This window comes from Xenopus tropicalis, chromosome 2, assembly GCF_000004195.4.
Source record: "Xenopus tropicalis strain Nigerian chromosome 2, UCB_Xtro_10.0, whole genome shotgun sequence".
Taxonomy (NCBI): Eukaryota; Metazoa; Chordata; class Amphibia; order Anura; family Pipidae; genus Xenopus; species Xenopus tropicalis.
Window position 1 is genome coordinate 34,945,105 of NC_030678.2, and position 19,937 is coordinate 34,965,041.

Here is a 19,937-nt window from a genome sequence, read left to right on the forward strand (position 1 = left end):
CGAGCAGAAGGGAAAGAGATGAAAGTGCTGCTCTTCCCAGCACTACTGCTGCTGTTGGGGGCAGTTGGAGCAGCCCAGGCCGCAGAAGGTAGGTAAAAATCCAGGAGTATGGGGCTGTTAAGGGGGTCTGTCAGACTGAAGAGGCAGAACAACTGGATTGTAAAATGATGACTTGAATTACAACTGTGATTCCTGTGGCAACCAAGTCTGATTGCCAATCATCAGTATCCACACTAGTAAGGTTCTTGAGGCTAAAGGGGTGGCAAACCCCCCAAAGTACTGTACATACATAACATGCTTATCATGACCAGCAATTCACATGCTGAATTAAGGGGGGAACGCAAACCTACAGGAAACTGAGAAACACATGAATTATCTTTATGAAGAGATAACTTGATGGTACGGTCAAAAAAGTAAGAACTTTGCTTCCTGGGCACCTCCCTATTCTGCCTGCTTCTGGCGGGTCACACAGAGATGATCCAAAATCACCCTTGAAAGCAAAGGCATGCTGGTAGCTGTAGTTTCCATTAGATGGAGAGACATACATGTAGCATCTCTCATCTAAAGTAGGCTAAGACTCTATGCATAATCTAGAGGGAAAAATGTCTTTAAAATTATTTTGTGGAGACTAAAATTATAGTTATAGTGTCATCAGTGTTTAGCTAACAGTGAGTTAATGTATCATTTTAGAATAGAATTTAAAGAAAAATTGTTATATATATATATATAAAACAATGATGATTTTCAATTACCTAACAGTAAGTGTTAGTGGATGATATTAGTAGGTATTGTATTCGGAGGAGATTTATTGTGTAGAGCAGTGCTGTGCAACTTCTGTAGAACAGAAGCCGGACTTTTCTTGGCCTACATGGTGGACAGCCAATACCAGTTTAGCCCACTCACCCCTTTTTTAACCACACCCACTTCAAACTACACCCATGTTATCACAAGAGCCTTTAAGACCATGCCCACATTAATGGTGGTAGCGCAGCAAAATCCCAAATGGTTGGTGCTCACTGCTGGGATATCACCCATAATTTATATGTGAAAGAAGTTTATTAAAAAAATAGAAGGCAATGGCACTCAGAGCAATTACAAGCAGGGCGAACCCATACAAATTTTATTGTGGAGGTGCAACGTTCCGGGGCAAGACAATCCCTTTATCAAGCATTGGATGCCATTTATAAACGACAGTATTAGAGTATTTCTTATTAGATCTAAAAAAACATAGTACTAAAGTGTGTCTTTAGGCCCTATAAATATGCTGGATTTTGGTGACTTGTAAAAGAACAAGACCAGATGTAAACGGTGTAACTAGAAGCTCTAATACGCATATAATAAATAGTTAGGAATTAGTGATGGGTAAAATTTGTTTCGCCAGGCATGGATTCGCTGCGAATTTCCGTGTTTCGCCATTGGCGGATTGTTTCACGAAATGGATGAAAAAATTTGCTGCGGAAAAATTCACCGCATGCAAAAATTGTCACCGGCGTCAAAAAAGAATAGTCGCTGGCGTCAAAAGAATAGCCGCGCAACTAAATAATAGCCGCGGGCGACAAAATAATAGCCGCGGGCAACAAAAGAATAGTCGTGCGACAAAATAATAGCCACGCAACAAAATAATAGCCGCGGGCAACAAAAGAATAGCCATGCGACAAAATAATAGCCACGCAACAAAATAATAGCCGCGGGCGACAAAATAATAGCCACGCAACAAAATAATAGCAGCGGGCAACGATTAGTTTTGCTGCACAACATTTTCGCCATTTCACGGATCTTTTGAAAGATTCGCAAATTTTTTGACGTAGCAAAACGGAACAAATTTGTTCATCACTATTAGGAATACATTATCTCATTAATGTTTCAAGATGTAATAAAAACACTCTTACCAAGAACAACTTTTGTTTTAGATATAAATTTTCTATAAATGCAAATTGAGGCTTTTTTCTGAATCTAAACATTAGTACTACAGGTATGGGATACGTTATCCAGAAACCTGTTAACCAGAAGGCTCAGAATTATGGGACCGTTGTCTTCCATAGACTCCATTTTAACCAAATAATTCATATTTTTAAAATAATACCTTGTACTTGATCCCAACTAAGATATCATTAATCCTTATTGGAGGCAAAACAATCTTATTGGGTTTATTTCATGTTTAAATGATTTTTTAGTAGAGAGATTTTTTAAGAGATCAAAATTATGGAAAGACCCCTTATCTGGAATACCCCAGGCTCTGCACATTCTGGATTATGGGTGTACAGGTATAGGACCCGTTATCCAGAATGCCTGGGCCGAGGGTATTCTGGACAAGGGGTGTTTCCGCAATTTGGATCTTCATACCTTAAGTCTACTAAACAATATCAATAAAACATTAATTAAACCCAATAGGATTATTTTGCATCCAATAAGGATTAATTATATCTTAGTTGGGATGAAATACAAAGCACTGTTTTATTATAACAGAGAAAAATGAAAATCAATTTAAAAAATCTGAATTATTTGATCAAAATGGAGTCTATGGGAGACTGGCTTTCCGTAATTTGGAGCTTTCTGGATATCGGGTTTCCGGATAAAGGATCCCTTACCTGTACTGGATATTAAACAGAAAATATTAGGTGAGAGAGACTTTACTCTCCCAGCTTTCTTGTTTCAGAATCCTGTGCTGGCCGCTGTTTTAGTGGCTTTGATGGCAACAAAAAATGCCAGTGTGACATCCTGTGTGTTCATTACGAAAGCTGCTGCATCGACTATATGTCTGTCTGCAAACCCAAAGGTAAGAGAATATGGCAGCTTCCTAATTTGTCTCATGTTCATAACCTAACGCACACAATCCACTCTGCAGGCTGCTCAAGTTATGGATTCCAGTGGTTCTGCACAGCCTTGTATCTTGGCTGATTGGTAATTCTGCAGGGGAACTTTATAGTCAGAGGGGGGTATGTAATAAATGGCACTAACTTTCCCAGGAGCAGTAACTCATAGCAACCTTATTGGTTGCTATGGGTTTCTGCTACTGCGCAAACCTAGCGACTATTATTACATATGGGGGATATTGTTTATAAGTAAGGGAAAACAGAAAACTTGTTCAAATTGCTTATACTGTAATTGTTAAAGCAAGGGTGCCCTCATAAATTTGGCAGGCAAAACTGGATGCTCTGCACTGAGATATATCAATATATTGGTAAAGCCCTGCATGCAATATGTGAACAGACCCTTAATTTATAGGGCTTGGTTCAATTAATGCGAAGGCATAATATTATGGTTTATCACATAAAAACTTATGGGTCAGATTCAATTTGAAGAAAAAACTCTTCTCTCAAGTAATTTCCACCCCGGGCCAGCACAGTGGCTGCAATGAAAAAGTTGTTTAGAGAATTCTTGGCCTGCGTTTATCACAGGGAGACAATCACCCCTACGTTCTAATTGGCTATCGGATGTGCCTGCACCTTGAGCCACAGTGTCAGTGTTTAGCCACAGGCCGAGCTTTACTGGCATATAATTTGAGATAAAATAGCTAATATCATGAATGTGTAACAGGAGTGCCCCCTGCTGTTTTGTCTGTATGGAGACTGGAAAGAATAAGAAAAGTTTAATTTACTGATGCAGGAGCCATCTTCTGACTCCTGGTGATTCCCTTCTAAAGGTGGCCATACACGTACCAATAACGATCTTTCCTGCAATCCTGAGGACCAATGGTAGCCTTAACAAAGTTAAGGAGGGGATAAGATCTTTAAAAAGTATGTCAGAGAATAACAAAAAACTAGGTTTAGAAATAGATGTGCAAGATGCATTATCTTTGTCATAAGATCTTACAAATTGCAGGTTAAAATCAATAAGGGCTCTGGCACACGGGGAGATTAGTCGCCTGCGACAAATCTCCCGTGTCTCAGGCGACTAATCTCCCCGGATTGCCATCCCACCGGCGAAAATGTAAATCGCCGGTGGGATGGCATACGCGGCGGCGCAATTTCACTGAAATTGCGCAAGTTGCCTCGAGAGGAAACTTGCGCGATTTCAGTGAAATCGCGCCACCACGTATGCCATCACACCGGCGATTTACATTTTTGCCGGTGGGATGGCAATCTGGGGAGATTAGTCGCCCGCGAACAGGGAGTTTTGTTGCGGGCATCTAATTTCCCCGTGTGCCAGAGCCCTAACCCAACAGTCCCACTAAAACAAACTATCGTTGGCCATACACTGAAACATTTGCTCATCTGTCCGGGCTGCCAAATAATTGCATCTTTCCCAATTTTGTGGGGGGTGATATTGAAAGGATGTTGAAAGGGTGCAGGTCGTTTGAGTGAGTACCGCATTAATGAGCCAATGTGCTCCTTCCCCAACAGGATTTTTTTTTGGGGGGGGTGTGGGCAGATATTGGTCAGGTAGGCCAATAAGCTGGCAATGTGGTCCATTGATAGCTTTTATCGGCTCCTGTATGGTGACCTTTAAGTGATACTACTCTTCAAAATATTAAAGTACGTTAAAAGTTATCTAAAAGTAATGTTGATCATTTTTCTCTAATTGTCTCTAATTCTAATGGACTACTGATGCACAAATAATGCAGCCTCCTCATAGAGGAAGATGGGGATCAAATAGGTAATGTAAAAGCATCGGACAAATTACTTTTATAAAAATAAACAGCTTGCAAAGACAAAGTTATAATATATGCAAAAAAGGGTTTAATACTGTTGTCAGTATTTCTTTAAATAATGTTTAGAATTAAAGACAAATAAAAAAAAGCATATACTGCGTATGGAGGGGCAGGGTTTTGGGGAGAAGTGCCCCTAAATGCAGTCATGTTATATGCAAAATCCTAAAGTCCTAAACAAACTGCATAACTGTAAGAGGGAATAGTCAGAGAGAAAAAAAGAAAATGCATCACCTCTTAATATGTATTAGACAAATACACAGCAAAATGTAATAATAGAACAAATAATGACCCTTTCATGGACTTTCTTTTTACTCCTGTATTTTTATTTAAATAAAAATATGAGTAATATGGCAGTTTATATTCTGCAATACTCAGCGCTGTAGTCACAAGATATATTTAAGACATAACTTAAATATGTTTTTCTCTGTATTACACCAACTACATTTTGCCATTTTAGAAACACGAGGTGATGTGTTTGAGATTCCAGAAGATGAATACAATTATGACAATGACACCAGTGAACCAGACCTCTTAGCTCCAATGGCTGAAGGGGAAGAGGAAACAGTCTTCACTAAAATTCCAGATGACCCAACGGAACCTGCAACAAATTCAACAGCCGAGGAAGCAATTGAGCCGGAGAAGGCCGAAGAGTCAGAAGATGAGCTATGCAGTGGCAAACCTTTTGATGCTTTCACTAATATAAAAAATGGTTCCAATTATGCCTTTCGAGGTACATACTGATTACGGATAGCATGTGGGGTCAGTTTTTGAACATCTGTGTAGTGGTATTATCCATCTCATATATAACGCAATCAATTTTTTTATAACCTGGCAATAGGTGATTTTTTTGTAGCATATAAAATTTCCCATTCCCTTCCATTCTCCAGGCAAATACTTTTATGAACTTGATGACAAGAGGGCACTGGATGGATACCCAAAACTTATCAAGGATGTATGGGGCATAGAGGGTCCTGTTGATGCTGCATTCACTCGCATTAACTGTCAAGGGAAGACCTATCTCTTCAAAGTAAGTCAACATGAAAAGACTCCTACCTGTACTGCTACATCTCCACTGAGAACTGCTTTAACCATATGTAGCCTCTCTTGGAAAGAGGAGCATGTTTTTAGCAAATGTCTGAAGAAGCTGTGTGTCTCCGTCCTACTTTTTGATTGAGTGCCTGAGGCTCTGCTGTTTATAGAATGGTGAGCATGTCACTTTAAAGAAGACACATGAATGGAAATAAATCTTTAGCTGAGTTTAAGTGGCTCATTTACTAATCATCGATTTTTCATTGTAAACTCGATTCAAATTTTTTGTTAAAAAAGTTGCCGACAAAAAAAACTGCAACATTTCCGAGATTTACTATCCATTGAAACGACTAAAAATTAGGATTCCACATTTCCACAGATTAAACTTGCTGAGTTCATTTAGAAGTCAATTGTAATGGCAATGGTCAGGGCCGGTCCTAGGCCAATTGGACCTATTGCGCCCAATCGGGCCCCACGCCAATGGGGGCCCTGCGCAGCATTGACAAACAGTAGCTTTAACTCCCCCCTCCCTTCCACCCACAGGCAATGAAGCTCATTTCTCCCCGCTGAGTTATTTAAAAAAAAACCTGTGCATGGACTGCTACTTACATATATATTGCTTATCTTATCTACACGAAAGGAGAACTCCTTCACAGGGGGCTGTGCATGCCATGTGAGTGCACAAGTTTTCAGAGTATTAACTTTGAACCTCTGCACTCACCGTCCTAAGGCAGAGCACACACACAAAGCCCCCTGTGAAGGAGGCCCTTTCGTGCAGAGCTTTTTGTCCCTATTCAAATTTTTTAAATGTTGGGAGGTGTGCCTGTATTAAGCACAATTCAGCAGGAACAGCCTGAAAAACTATAAAACTATGGCAGCATAGGGATTCCCCTGTACTAAGCATAATTCACAATGTACTAAGGGGGCCTCGCAAAAATGGTTCCAATTGGGCCCTGCAGTTGGTAAGACCGGTCCTAGCAATGGTCAATTGCTTCCCTTTCCTTGAAGTTCTTTCTTTTGCCTCAAAACATTAGAGATTTCCCTGGGTTTTGTCCGAAAATCACAACATTTCACAATTGTTGCTGCATCAATTTGATAAAGCCGGGATTTTCGATACGGCAATTAGAAAAAGTGGAGTTTTTTTATGACAATTCTTGCAGCAACTTTTCCTTGCAACTTTTTTTTTATAATATATTAGACATTTGAGAAATGAGTTTAATCAAATTTGAAAGTAAAAGAAAGTGACAAATTATGGAGTTTTAGTAATTCTGCCCCTAAATGTAGGAAATAATAGTATGAGAGTAAGTGGGACTGTGGGGCTATTATTGGGCGCATACACTTACCTTGCCGCAGTGTACAAAGTGCAATTTTGAATGAAATCAAAATGATTTTTTCCCCACAACACAGTGTTTTTTTTACCAAAATTCCAATGTCTTTTGAAGCAATTGTGCTGTGCCTACTACAGTTGAATCCAATTTGCAAAAAGAAATGCAAGTGATATGCACTGACTATTACTGCAAGGTCACTAGATGGTGCTGTTATGTGTAAAATGGTTGTGTTGCCCCGTTCTGCTCATTCATTATCATTCCCATACAAATTCTTGCCCCAGAGAATAGGGGTACTGACTGATTAACATCAAGCTCCACACATGGCAGTGAAATATTTTTTCAACTCCCCAATCTTCTAAGGGCATGGAAGTTGTGGGTAGCCTGCCAGTTACAAAAGTGTACAGATTATCCTGGTGAGTTTTAAGTAAGGAGTATCTGGCATGGCTGGTATCAGAGGATTGTGCTCTTAAAAGGGGAATGTAAGGAGTTATCCTAAAAAAGCCACTTGGTGGTGAAAGTAGGATGGGGCAATAGGAGAAAGGATGTATGATGCCCTGGCCTAACTGTAAGCTTACTGTGTAATAACTGTCCTTTCCATGGTATGAACTTGCAGAAGTAATAGCTTTTTGTATGTTCTGCCAGTGCCTGAATTTCTGTATGTTCATACCACTCAAATCCCATTCAGTACTAGAGTCTGTTCTTTTTACATTTTGCAGGGGAAGGAGTACTGGCGTTTCTCTGATGGAGTGCTGGAGTCAGGCTACCCCCGTAGTATCTCTGAAGGATTTCACAACATACCAGACAATATAGATGCAGCATTTGCCCTTCCAGCAAATAATTACAATGGCAGAGAAAAAGCCTATTTCTTCAAAGGTAACAAGCACTTTGTGATTGAAGAATTAAATAGCTATGGGATCCTATTAGTTAAAGGTTCTTTAATACAGATCACCATACCTTCCACTAAAAATCATTTAATTATTGAATAAACCCAACAGAATTGTTTTGCCTCCAATAAGGATTAATTATATCTTAGTTGGGATCAAGTACAAGGTACTGTTTTATTATTACAGAGAAAAAGGAAATCATTTTTAAAAATTAGAATTATTTGCTTATAATGGAGTCTATGGGAGATGGCCTTTCCGTAATTTGGAACTTTCTGGATAAGGGGTTTCCAGATAAGTGATCCCATACCTGTACTGTAAATCACAGTTAAGACTTGGCAATTCATGGGCCCAGAACAGTTGGGGTCAGATTTATCAAAGTGTGAATTTAGAGCTCACTGCAGGAAATTTCACCCACTTTCTATGCATCCCTAAGGGATTTTTGGAGCGGCCTGGGACTGGACAGAATTGTAAAAGAATGCGTAGATTCCAGTTCAGTTCATTGTTTTCTCTCTTCCCAGGAAACAGATATTGGCAGTATGAGTTCCAGAATCAGCCCAGCTGGAGAGATTGCCAGGACTCAGCCCAGTCTGACCTTTTTAGCTACTATGTGAGCCTGCAGAAAGATAGCTGGGAAGATTTCTTCAGTTTTCTCTTTGGATCATCAATGAAAAGTAAGTGCAATATCATTGGCCCAACTCCTAAATTGCCAGAAAATTGCCACACATAGGGTTGCCACTCAGTTGGTTGCCACCATGTGATTGGAGCCTGGGCATTTGGTCCTGCTGTTCTGTGCGTTCGCCAATCACAGGGGACCTGGTACCCCCCTTGCTCCTTAGATCTGCTGCTGGATTTAGCCACAAGTATCTGGAGGATAAGGTTTATTTTATTTTGTGAACTACATGGTAATTACCAGGATTGCAACTGAGATTAAATTTTATTTTATATATGTTGGGTTGAAAATCCCACAGACTGTTCTTCCACTTTGGCTTATTCTTCTGCTTCTTCTTCTTCTTAGCGCCCCCCATTTTCTAAACGCTACTCCTCCTACAGTTTTAGGGGTACAGTACCCAAACTCCCCACACTTCTTCACCCTATAGCGGAGCAGGTTGCTTGTGCTTTTCTAAGCAATCCGGCCCCCCGACTTTTTTGTGGCGCCGCTCCGAACCCCCCAATTTTCCCATTGACTTTGACAGGGAAGATTTTCAAATTGCTGCCATTCTTACAGCTTTGAAGCTACAGCCCCCAAACCTGAATAACATAATCATGGGGTCACCGAAAATGAAACAGCGACATTTGTTGGATGACCCAAAGGGGGGCCAACAGCCAATCACAGTTCACCCATTGAATTTTTATTTTTTTTTGTTTAAATTGAAAATACTGCCTTCCTCACGCTATTTATGCTAGGTGTCCCAAACTTTGCACGGTCACTGGCTGACTAAGTATTCAGGGTTAGAAAAAGTGGGCGGGGCCACCAACAGCCAATCCATTTACACCCATTAAAGTGCATTGGTTTATATTTAAACTGAAGCCACTATTTAAGTATTAATTCCAGGGTTGTTAAACTTTCCAAAGTTATACACTGGGTATTTGCCATTCAAAGTTAGAAAACGTGGGTGGAGCCACCAACAGCCAATCACATTTCGCCTATTTACTTTCCATGGTGAAATGTAAAATGCTGTCAGTCCCCAATTTTTATGCCTGAGTCCCCAAACTTTCCAAAGTTTGGCACTGGGGGACTACAGTTCAAAAATGGGAAAAAAAAGTTGGTTGGGCCACTAACAGCCAATCAGATTTCATCCACTAAATTTTATTGGTTTAAATTTAAAATGCTGCCATTCTCACACTTTTTATGCCAGGCAGGGGTGGGCTGAGCCGCCCTAGGCTACCCGGTCGGCCGCCTCGCCCCTGCATCGCACAAGCCACCCCCCACCCCTTTTGTTTTGACGCACATGTGCAGTTTGAGAATCGCGCACCCCCCCTACCCTTTTGTTTGGCGCGCATGCGCAGTTTGAGAGCACACCCCCGTGTTGTTTGGTGCGCAGTTTGAGAGCGGAGCGGGGCGATGTGCGGATCGCAGACTAGGGGTAGGCAGGAAAGGCTGCCTGGCATCCCCAAATCATTGCGCCCTAGGCAGCTGCCTCTTCTGCCTACCCCTAGTTCTGGCCCTGATGCCAGGGTGCCCACTGTTTGTCACTGGGTGACTTAGACTCAACCACCAATCACAATTTACTTATTGAATTTTATTGGTTTAAATTTAAACTGCTGCCATTGATTAATTATTAATCCTAGGGTCCTTTGCAGAGTTAGTCACTGGGTAACTGCAGTTCCAGGTTAGAAAAAGTAGGCGGAGCCATTAAATGCCAATCAGATGTCACTCGTTGATTTTCAGTGGGGAAATTTAAGTTGCTGCCATTCAGACACTATTAAAACCAGGGTCCCCAAACTTTGCACTGTGGTTTTTCCTATATAACTGTGGCCCAAGGTTAGAAAAAGTGGGTGGAACCAACAATAGATCAGATTTCATTCAGTGACTTCACGTTTTTCAAACCAACATGAAATTTGTTCTCAAACTTTTCTTTCTAGTTTACCATAAACTTTGACAAGTCAGTAGCAGATTTAGTAAACCAATGTCAGTTTCACTGACTTCTAAATGACTCAATCTTATAGATATATATATGTGCGTGTGTTTGTTGTATTGCCAGGTAGCACTGAAGGACCATGGTACATTAACAAAGACTGGAAGGGGGTACCGAATAATGTGGATGCTGTACTGCCTAGCAGAATATATGTCCCAAAGCAAACACGTCGCAGTAGGAGAAGAAAGTCCCGCCGTAGGCCTAGCCGCAGAAAGGCTGTTGGTATGCGGTCAACATGGAGTGATTTTAGCTTTGATCCCTTGGACGGCTTATTTGATTATGATGATGAACAGAGTGATCCTGACTGGCTACCTCCTGAAAGGCCATCGCGTTGCCAACCTACTCAGAATGTCTACTTCTTTAAAAATGGTGAGTGGCATGAAGTGAAGCTGTCATGTTGTCCTAGGAAATCAGCCTATTCTCCAGTGAAGGTACAGCTCATTGAGTACATGCAGCTGTTTGTAAAATCTTTTTCCCAATGTTTTAGGTGCCCTAATTTTTGCTGCAGACTTTAAAGGGGGTTTTCCCTTCACATCAGAACCTTGAAAACAGAAGGAGCTTTGATAAGTGTTCTGCAATAAACTATGCTACTATATATTTTTATTCTTCTTTTAAATCTACCTCCTTGTAGATTGTAAGCTCTTTTGGGCAGGGCTCTCTTCACGTCTTGTATTGGTTATTGATTGCTTTATATGTTACTCTGTATGTCCAATGTATGAAACCCACTTGGTGTATAGTGCTGCGAAATATGTTGGCGCTTTATAAATAAATGTTAATAATAATAATAATAATAATAATACTGTCACACAGTTGAATTTGTCCATAGCAACCAGCCAGACCTGTGTTTTGATTTTCTAACTGGTAGTAGACTGATCAAAACTAACAGTTGATTAAATGCAATGGGCAACCGCCCTTGCACTATTTAGCACTAATGTTTGTAAATGAGCCCTACTGACATCAGAAGTAGAACAAAGTTGGGTAGCAGTTTGTGAAAAATGCACCCACTATGTCTGGGTAGCATTTTTGTCTGACATTCTTATGAGCATCTGGGTTATTGCATCTGATATACTGATATTATTTGTCAAGAATAATTCAGCATATCAGTATGGTTGTATGTAACATTCATCCTCAGGCTACATAGCTTTCCAACAGAGGCCCCCCACCACTAGCCCCTCTCCCCCCACGTGTAGATGAAAACGCGCATGAACAATGACTTGAGTGGGGAAGCACAGCATGCAAGGTGCACAGGCATAGACACTATGTACGGGGGGGTTGTAAGAGATCCTGGACTAGGGGTTGGCAACAGAGGTACCTGCCTAGCGTCCCCTCAATGTTGCGCTCTAGGCAGGTACCTCTTCTGGCTACCCCTAGTTCCAGCCCTGCTTTCCAATAACCCCTATGGAGTTTTGTCTTGAAGAACATGTTGATCTGGGTGTGTTTGATTGATTCTACAGGCATTTAGAACCATGTTTGCTTAAGCAGCCTGCCAACCAGTGTCATTTTTTTATTTGCTTGTACTTTCAGATAAATATTACCGGGTGAATCTCCGGACAAAGAGAGTGGACTATGTGTACCCACCTTACCCACGCTCTATTGCGCAGTACTGGCTAGGTTGCAAGAAGAATGAGACGCTGGAGAAGTCAAGAAGCTAAAGGTTAAACAATCACACCAATCACACAATAATATTCCAATACCTGTCATGTCTTTGCTGCATAAGTTTTAATTAAAATATATGTGCTTCTTACACATATATTGAGTCCTGTGTTTTCTGTCAGAGCTTATACAATACATATCATATGCAGGCCCAAATTTGTGGGTAGGCCACAAAGGCCCAGGCCAAGGGCTGTATGCTTTTCAGGGCAGCATGCTGCCCAGCCATATTTGTAATTCTTTGTTCCTACAGACATCCGGAGCCCTGAGGACTGGACACACCTGAGATTTTGAATCTATTGTGCCCAGTCCTCAGTGCCATGGGTGTTTGTAGGAACTAGTGAGCCTAATAAGCACAATGTCATACAATCAAAAACATGCGTACTTTAGAATGCACATATTTGTAAATGATATCCTATAAATACATTCTGATATCAGAATGTAACATTAAAGCTTTAACTTGTGCTGGCAAAATTTGCTGGTATTTGTTCAGTGAGCAAATGATCCCAACTGATTATCCATATACCATGAATATCCATCAGTTTTTCAGTCTGGTAAGTTTTAAAATGGTATCTACCAGTTCCCTATCACAGTCACACCCTATGGACAGATTTATCAGAAGCCAGTTAACCTGCCTGTATGTTATTGGAGTGTGGGAGGAAACCCACGCAATCCAGGGGCGACAATACAATCTACTTGCACATTGTGCTCGAATGAAACCTAGGACCCTGGCACTGCAGAGCTACAAAGCTACCCACTGTGCCACCATGCTGCAAATAGTTTGCACTATGAGAGTAGAACCAGATAGAAAAAACACTACATAGAGCTTCATGGGAACGCATGCAGGCCAGGAACAATACAAACTGTACCTGCAGACTACTAGGCCATATTAAAGGACATTATCACTTAATTTTTTTGTTCTACTTTGCTTGATTTATATATTTGTTTTATCCTGTCCACAACTAAATAAATATTAATATTTATTAATTTATTCTGCAAGAAAAGCTTTAATCCTTAGGAAGTGTCGTTACTGCAAAGGCTAAAGACAGCAATAAAACTGATGCTCTTAGGGGCCCATTTGCTATTGCTCAAGCTTTCGTGCCCAGGCAGTCATAAATAAAAACTGAAGCAGTTTTTAGGTACAAACATTTTTCTTTCTGAAATGCCATTACAGGCCTGCAAATTGCTTTGTGCCAGGGCCAGAAACAGGGATTGGCAGAAGAAGCAACTGCCTAGGGTGCTACAACGGGGGGAGCCTAGGGTGCTACAATGAAGGTACCCCTTCTGCCTACCCCTACTCCATGCTCTCTTGCCCCTGATGCTACTCGTGGGGACCATCATCAATACATAACAAATACACAATATAGTTAAATAGGTTTTTAGTTTTGAAAGATATGCCATCTAATTCATTTAGATTTCTTCCACAGCTTTACACACCAACTGCTATTGCAAGGAACAAAATATGAATTTTTAAAAAACAATGGAGAAGCAAAAGGTATGATTTTTATGTTGTCAATTTAATAAATATATGCATTTTTCCAGTGGTGATACAGATACAACGTGTATAAATACACACACATGAAGTCAACAATGGCAAAGCCATTTCTATTGCATACAACACTTTCACTATGAATCCTAAAGAGCACAAGCACCATCGGGCTCACTGGACTTACCTGGAGTTAATTTACCTGGGAGAATGGATCAGACTCACTCATAAATAGTGTGCAAAGCGTGTAGCTACTTACCCCAAAGACCCCAAAAGGTAGGCCCTATTACTGCAAAAGGTGGTGCTACAAAATATTTAATAATGGACAGTGAAAGCACACATGGGGGTAATGTAATAAATGGTCTTTAGTTTGCTATTTGCTTACTAGCCCATAGAAATGTCACTTTGGGAAAAGAAGTCAATGAGTCAAAACTTAGTGGAGGGAGGTGCGTTTGTGTTTGGGTTGTGTCTCTCCACAGGATGCATGTTTCCAAGTGTTCATTGATTTGATTTCTGGTTCTTTTACAGCAAGGAACGACACTTGACATTGCCAAACTGTGTCACTGTTAGATGTGACTTTGTACTTAGAAGAGCACATATTGTCTTTGTCTTTGATGGAAAGATTGTGGGACATCAATTATCCTCTTCCATGTTGGGCTTTCTGTAGCGAGTGCAGAAGGGGGAGTGGGAGCCCCAATTTTTTTTTTTAATTCCAGGTTTGTGAAACTGCATTATGGTGACAGAAGATGTACATTCCAGGTTTTATTTGTCTCGGTCACATTTAGTGACATTCCCCCACGTCCTAATCATGTCATTCTAGCATAGTGTTAACAAATTAGTAGATTCAGTATTATTGTACTATTATAGCCATAATGTTTTTTTTATCATAGAAATATCACAGTTGTGCAATATGTATTTGTACATTAGCGGTTTTCTTATTGCTTACATATTCCTTCCATGGGGGGCCATGTCACCAAGAAGTTGTAATAGTTATGAAGGGAAGCAATTAAGGTAAAGTTCATTAATCACTTTAAACCAGCTATCACATTTGATTCAGATCTCCAGCAAGGGTTAGATGATATCAGCCCATTTTACATCGCCTTACAGGAGTCCTATACAAGTTGGATTGTAGTTTATAGGCGATTTCTTGAAATTTGGTGTTTATGGAACATTTTGTTATCGTTTTAAAGATTTCTTCCCAATCCGCATTTAAAAGAGTTATAATTTATTCTATTTCCCAAGCTTTCATGTATGAGGGTAGGGACTGGTAATTCCCTTCTAGTAACAACCTGTATATTTCTGCTAAATTGTGTTTAAGGGAGGTGGCACACGTGGAGATCTTCATTATTTGCGTATGCAATCCCACCGGCGATTTACATTTTTGCTGGTGTGGTGGCATTTTGGGGAGATAGTGAAGATTTATTGCGGGCGACTAATCTCCCCGTGTGCCACCTCTCTAAGGGGATAGGAGCAGAGCATAATATTTCAAGATAATTTCCTAACCTTTTTTAAGTAAAGATTATTAGCTTTAGGCAAGTCTCAATTTGATTGTACCTCCATGAGTCTCTGGCAGACTATTGTGCCTTACTTCTAATTACTGCAGATTCCATTTTTGTCTCAGTCTCGTGCAGTCTTAGATCTGTATATTCTGCAATGCATAGCCTCATTAACTCAGAGAAAGCTCTGCATATTATAATCAGAGGAATAGTATCCAAGGTTAAGAGATAGACAGAGAAAAGAGTGTCACTAGTGCACAAAGTATAATAAAACCACTAACTGGTCAGAATTATTTCTAACCCTTCACAGTGTCCTGTATCAGTGGTGTTAGTTACATGGCTTCACAGCAAAATCATTGTAGGCTCACACCAAACTTCAGGAATACATTTTATTCTTAAAGTTAGTAAATGGTTTATTGAGTTGTTAGGCAAGAGATTGATGCAGATATAAAGAAGAATACAGGGTGAGGGTGGAATTTATATAGAACAAGCAGGCAGGGAGACAGGCAGCATATCATATATCAGTATGCCATATAGTGCTTAAATTACATAGAACAGGATCACAGCAGTAGGCTATCACAAGGCACTGCCATTCCAGATTGCCAGCTCTGCTCCAATGACTTCCCAGCCCATGTGCAATAGACTGTACATTGTGACTGTACATTTCATGAGTCAGAACCAGCAGTGCAGAGAACACAAACAGATAGTAAGACAGACACTGTTTTCAGTAGCAATTATACTTATTAACTAGAAAGGGAAGTCTGAGAACAAACTTCTTGTTGGGTTTAAAAACGTGAAGTAACTGAATGAAATCTGATCTGCTTTTGGTTCCGACCACCTTTTTTAACCTTGGGCCACAGTTATATAGTAAAAACCATTGTGCAAAGTTTGGGGACCCTGGTTTTAATAGTGTCTGAATGGCAGCAATTTAAATTTCATAGTGTCATGAGATGTCAGAGTGACATTTGATTGGCGGTTGGAGGCACCCCTTTTTCTAACCCAGAACTGAAGTAACCCAGTGACTTGCTCTGCAAAGTTTGGGGACTTTAGTATTAATATTTAGAGAATGGCAGCAGTTTAAATGTAAATATATGAAGTCTACAGTTGAAATCTGATTGGCTGTTGTTGGCTCCACCAACTTCTCTAAACTTGGAACATAGTCACCCAGTGACAAACTGTGCAAAGTTTGGGGACCCTGACATTAAACATGTGAGAATGGCAGCAGTTAAAATTTCCCCACTGAAAACAATGAAAGAAATGTGATTGGCTTTTGGCGGCCTCACCCACTTTTTCTAACCTTGCGTACGAAGTCACCCAGTGACTGACTGGGCAAAGTTTGCGAACCCTGGCATCGAACCAATAAAATATAATAGGTGAATTCTGATTGGCTGTTGGTTGCTCTAAATGGCAGCAGTTTAAATTGAAACATATAAAGTTTATAGGTGAAATCTGATTGGCTGTAGTTGGTCCCGCCCACTTTTCTTAACTTGGTACATAGTCACCCAGTGACAAACTGTGCAAAGTTTGGGGACCCTAACATTAAACATGTGGGAATGGCAGCAGTTAAAATTTCCCCACTGAAAACAATGAAAGAAATGTGATTGGCTTTTGGCGGCCCCGCCCACTTTTCTAACCTTGAGTACAAAGTCACCCAGTGACTGACTGTGCAAAGTTTGCGAACCCTGGCATCGAACCAATAAAATTCAATAGGTGAAATCTGATTGGCTGTTGGTGACCGTGCCCACTAAAACTGCAGTCCCCTAGTGACCAAGTGTGAAAAGTTTGGTGTTAATTTTGTGAGAATGGCAGCAGGTTGAATTTCCCCATTGTAAGTCAATAGGTAAACTCTGATTGGCTGTTGGTGGCTCTGCCCACTTTTTATTACCTTGAACCACAGTTACCTGGTGCCTAACCCTGCAAAGTTTGGGGACCCCGGTGTTATGGCAGCAGGTTGGATTTCCACCAAGTCAATAGGTAAAATCTGATTGGCTGTTCACAGCTCTGCCCACTTTTGGGCATCCACCAATCATCATATTTTCATTCAGGCTGAGCCCATGACTATGTGATTCAAGTTTGGGGAGTGTTGCCTCAAAGCTGTGAGATTGGCAGCAGTTTCAATTTTTCCATAAAAGTCAATGGGTAAAATTTGATTGGCTGTTGTTGGCCACTTTGCGGTTTAAAAAAAAACAAAACAAAAAAAAACTTGAATGCGTAGTCACCCAGTGACTGACTGTGCAAAGTTTGGAAACTCTGGCATCAAACCAATAAAAAAAATAGGTGAAATTTGATTGGTTGTTGGTGGCTCCACCCACTTTTAAAAACTAAAACTGCAGTCCCCTAGTGACCAAGTGTAAAAAGTTTGGGGACCCCGGTGTTATTACTGTGAGAATGGCAGCAGGTTGAATTTTCGTCAAATCAGTAGGTAAAATCTGATTGGCTGTTCATAGCTCCGCCCACTTTTGGGCATCCAGAAATCATCATATTTTCATTCAGGCTGAGCCCATGACTGTGTGATTCAAGTTTGGGGAGTGTCGCCTCAAAACTGTAAGACTGGCAGCAGTTTCAATTTCACCATTAAAGTCAATGATTAAAATTTGATTGGCTGTTGTTGGCCCCTCCAACTTTGGGGTCATCCAACAAATGTTGCTGCTTCATTCGGGGTGACCCCATGATTATGTTATTCAAGTTTGGGGGGTGTAGCTTCAAAGCTGTAAGTGTGGCAGCAGTTTGAAAATCTTCCCTGCCAAAGTCAATAGGAAAATTGGGGGGTTCGGAGCGGCGCCACAAAAAGACAGGGGGTGGGATCACTTACAAAAGCACAAGCAACCTGCTCCGCTATAGGGCGAAGAAGTGTGGGGAGTTTGGGTGTTGTACCCCTAAAACTGTAGGAGGAGTAGCATTTAGAAAATGGGGGGCGCTAAGAAGAAGAAGCGGAAGAATAAGCTGAAGTGGAAGAACAGTCTGTTGGGTTGAAAAACTTACAACCAACTGAATAATTTCATTTTTTTGTCATAATGCAAAATGTTTTTGGGTGTAGATCTCCATAACAATCTTTATATATGTTTGGTGGCCATGCTGTTTTAAACTTCTTGTTATGAAAAGTGCCATCTGGTCACAGTTTATAAGCTACAATCGCTGTTCTTGCTTCTCATTTATACATTTCCAGGGAGCTCTGAGTGCAATTTGTGCAGTGGCTTCATTCAGAACCAAATGTGTTCCCATTCTGGTAACAGGCCCTCCATTTACTGCAGTGATATGCAGTATTTTCTATACAAGCATCTCATGTCCCATGCCTAGGGTAACAGCTTCACAGGGATTAGCTCTTGGGTGTCTAAATCCAGTGGTGAAGCTGGGGGGTGGGGGGGCTACCCATGCCCTACCCAATTAGCCCATGCATGCAGACTGTACACTCCATGCACCAGTAGGGTAGGAATAAAGGTGGATGACACAGTGTGCCTAGGGCAACCCAAAATATTAACCCAATGCTGCTGCAGTTTATGGCGAGGCTGTCACACTTTGAATGCTAGAAGAAAAGCCATTGGATAAAAATGTGAGTTGGGAATGAAAGTGTATTTCCTTATTTGGATATTCTCAGAACTATTGCAGGGTGGTTTTTGTATATATTACCTTTTTATGAGATAAATATGGGCCTGACTAAATGTTGGACTGCAGGAGGGGTTCAAATGCAAAAAGTCTGCACTAAGGGTATTGTCTGTGTGCAGGGCAGTAATAGGATATGGTGTGCCGTTTGTCCAAAGTACATTTTGTCTATAAAAATACATTCTATATACAAAAAGCAATCCCCAGTACACAGAATTAAAGTGTGGATATAAACACTGGTAAAAAATAAACAAAAGATATATTTCTAGTGAAGAATGAGAATAAAATCAATTTTGTGCACAAACGGATATTATTATATTACAAACTCCATTTTGGAAATTTTAACAAGCATTCTGTCTCACAAATGTAAAACATCCATACAAAAAAACAGTTATGTGTAAAGTTACTTACAGAATGAATAATGTAAAACAAAACTTCGACAAAATATATAATGGTATAACTATATACCATATTCCAGCTATATTTTTATGACAAAATAGATGCATGTGACAGAAAGCAAGATTCTATAGCACAGAATTCATTCTATCAACAAAATGAATACACTGTTCCACAAAACTGATAAAATATCCATTCTGTGAAACAACACTGTCAATCAAATTCATGAACCAATAAGAAACAAGCATATTCATTATGCAGGTTTTAACTGGAGTCAATTTACTGGTCTATAAAGTGTTCTCACACACACACCTACACACTACATACATACATATTGTACTAGTTAGCTTACAGCAGTCTCTTAATAATGTACTTATCCATAGTTCAACTACTACACTATGTAGCCACAGGGAAAAAAATCCCAGTGGGCCCCACTTTGGGCGCATCACCCCGGAATTTTCACAACTTTTCGAGAAGGAAAATCATTTTGGCATTTTACTGCCAATAGATTTGCCACATTAGTGCCACCCAGATTGCTATATTTATTCTGCAGAAAGCTTTACCATACCTGAGTAAAGAGCCCTAGAAGCTCCCTCTGTTTGTTTAAGATTGCAGCTGCCGTTTTAGCTTGGTCTTCCTAAGCTTCCTGCTGCAGTTCTAGCCGTTGTAGCTCAGATTACACATTCCTAAGGGTGGGGGGAGTGAGTTTTATGAATTCTTATGGTAGGGAGGAGCAGTAGAAGGGAGAGAGCTGGGCAGAATCTGGCCCCTGGAATGAAGG

General features: G+C 40.5%; 1 protein-coding gene across 1 annotated transcript; it reads left to right on the plus strand.

Annotated features, from left to right (window-relative positions):
- On the plus strand, positions 1 to 12,278 carry vtn (vitronectin). The gene is given in 8 exon segments (NM_001197078.1): positions 1 to 88; positions 2,657 to 2,776; positions 5,109 to 5,381; positions 5,539 to 5,678; positions 7,725 to 7,881; positions 8,411 to 8,563; positions 10,595 to 10,897; positions 12,053 to 12,278. Coding segments are annotated over 8 exon segments (1,344 nt in total). The 5' UTR covers positions 1 to 18; the 3' UTR covers positions 12,181 to 12,278.
- The last annotated feature ends 7,659 nt before the right edge of the window (positions 12,279 to 19,937 follow it).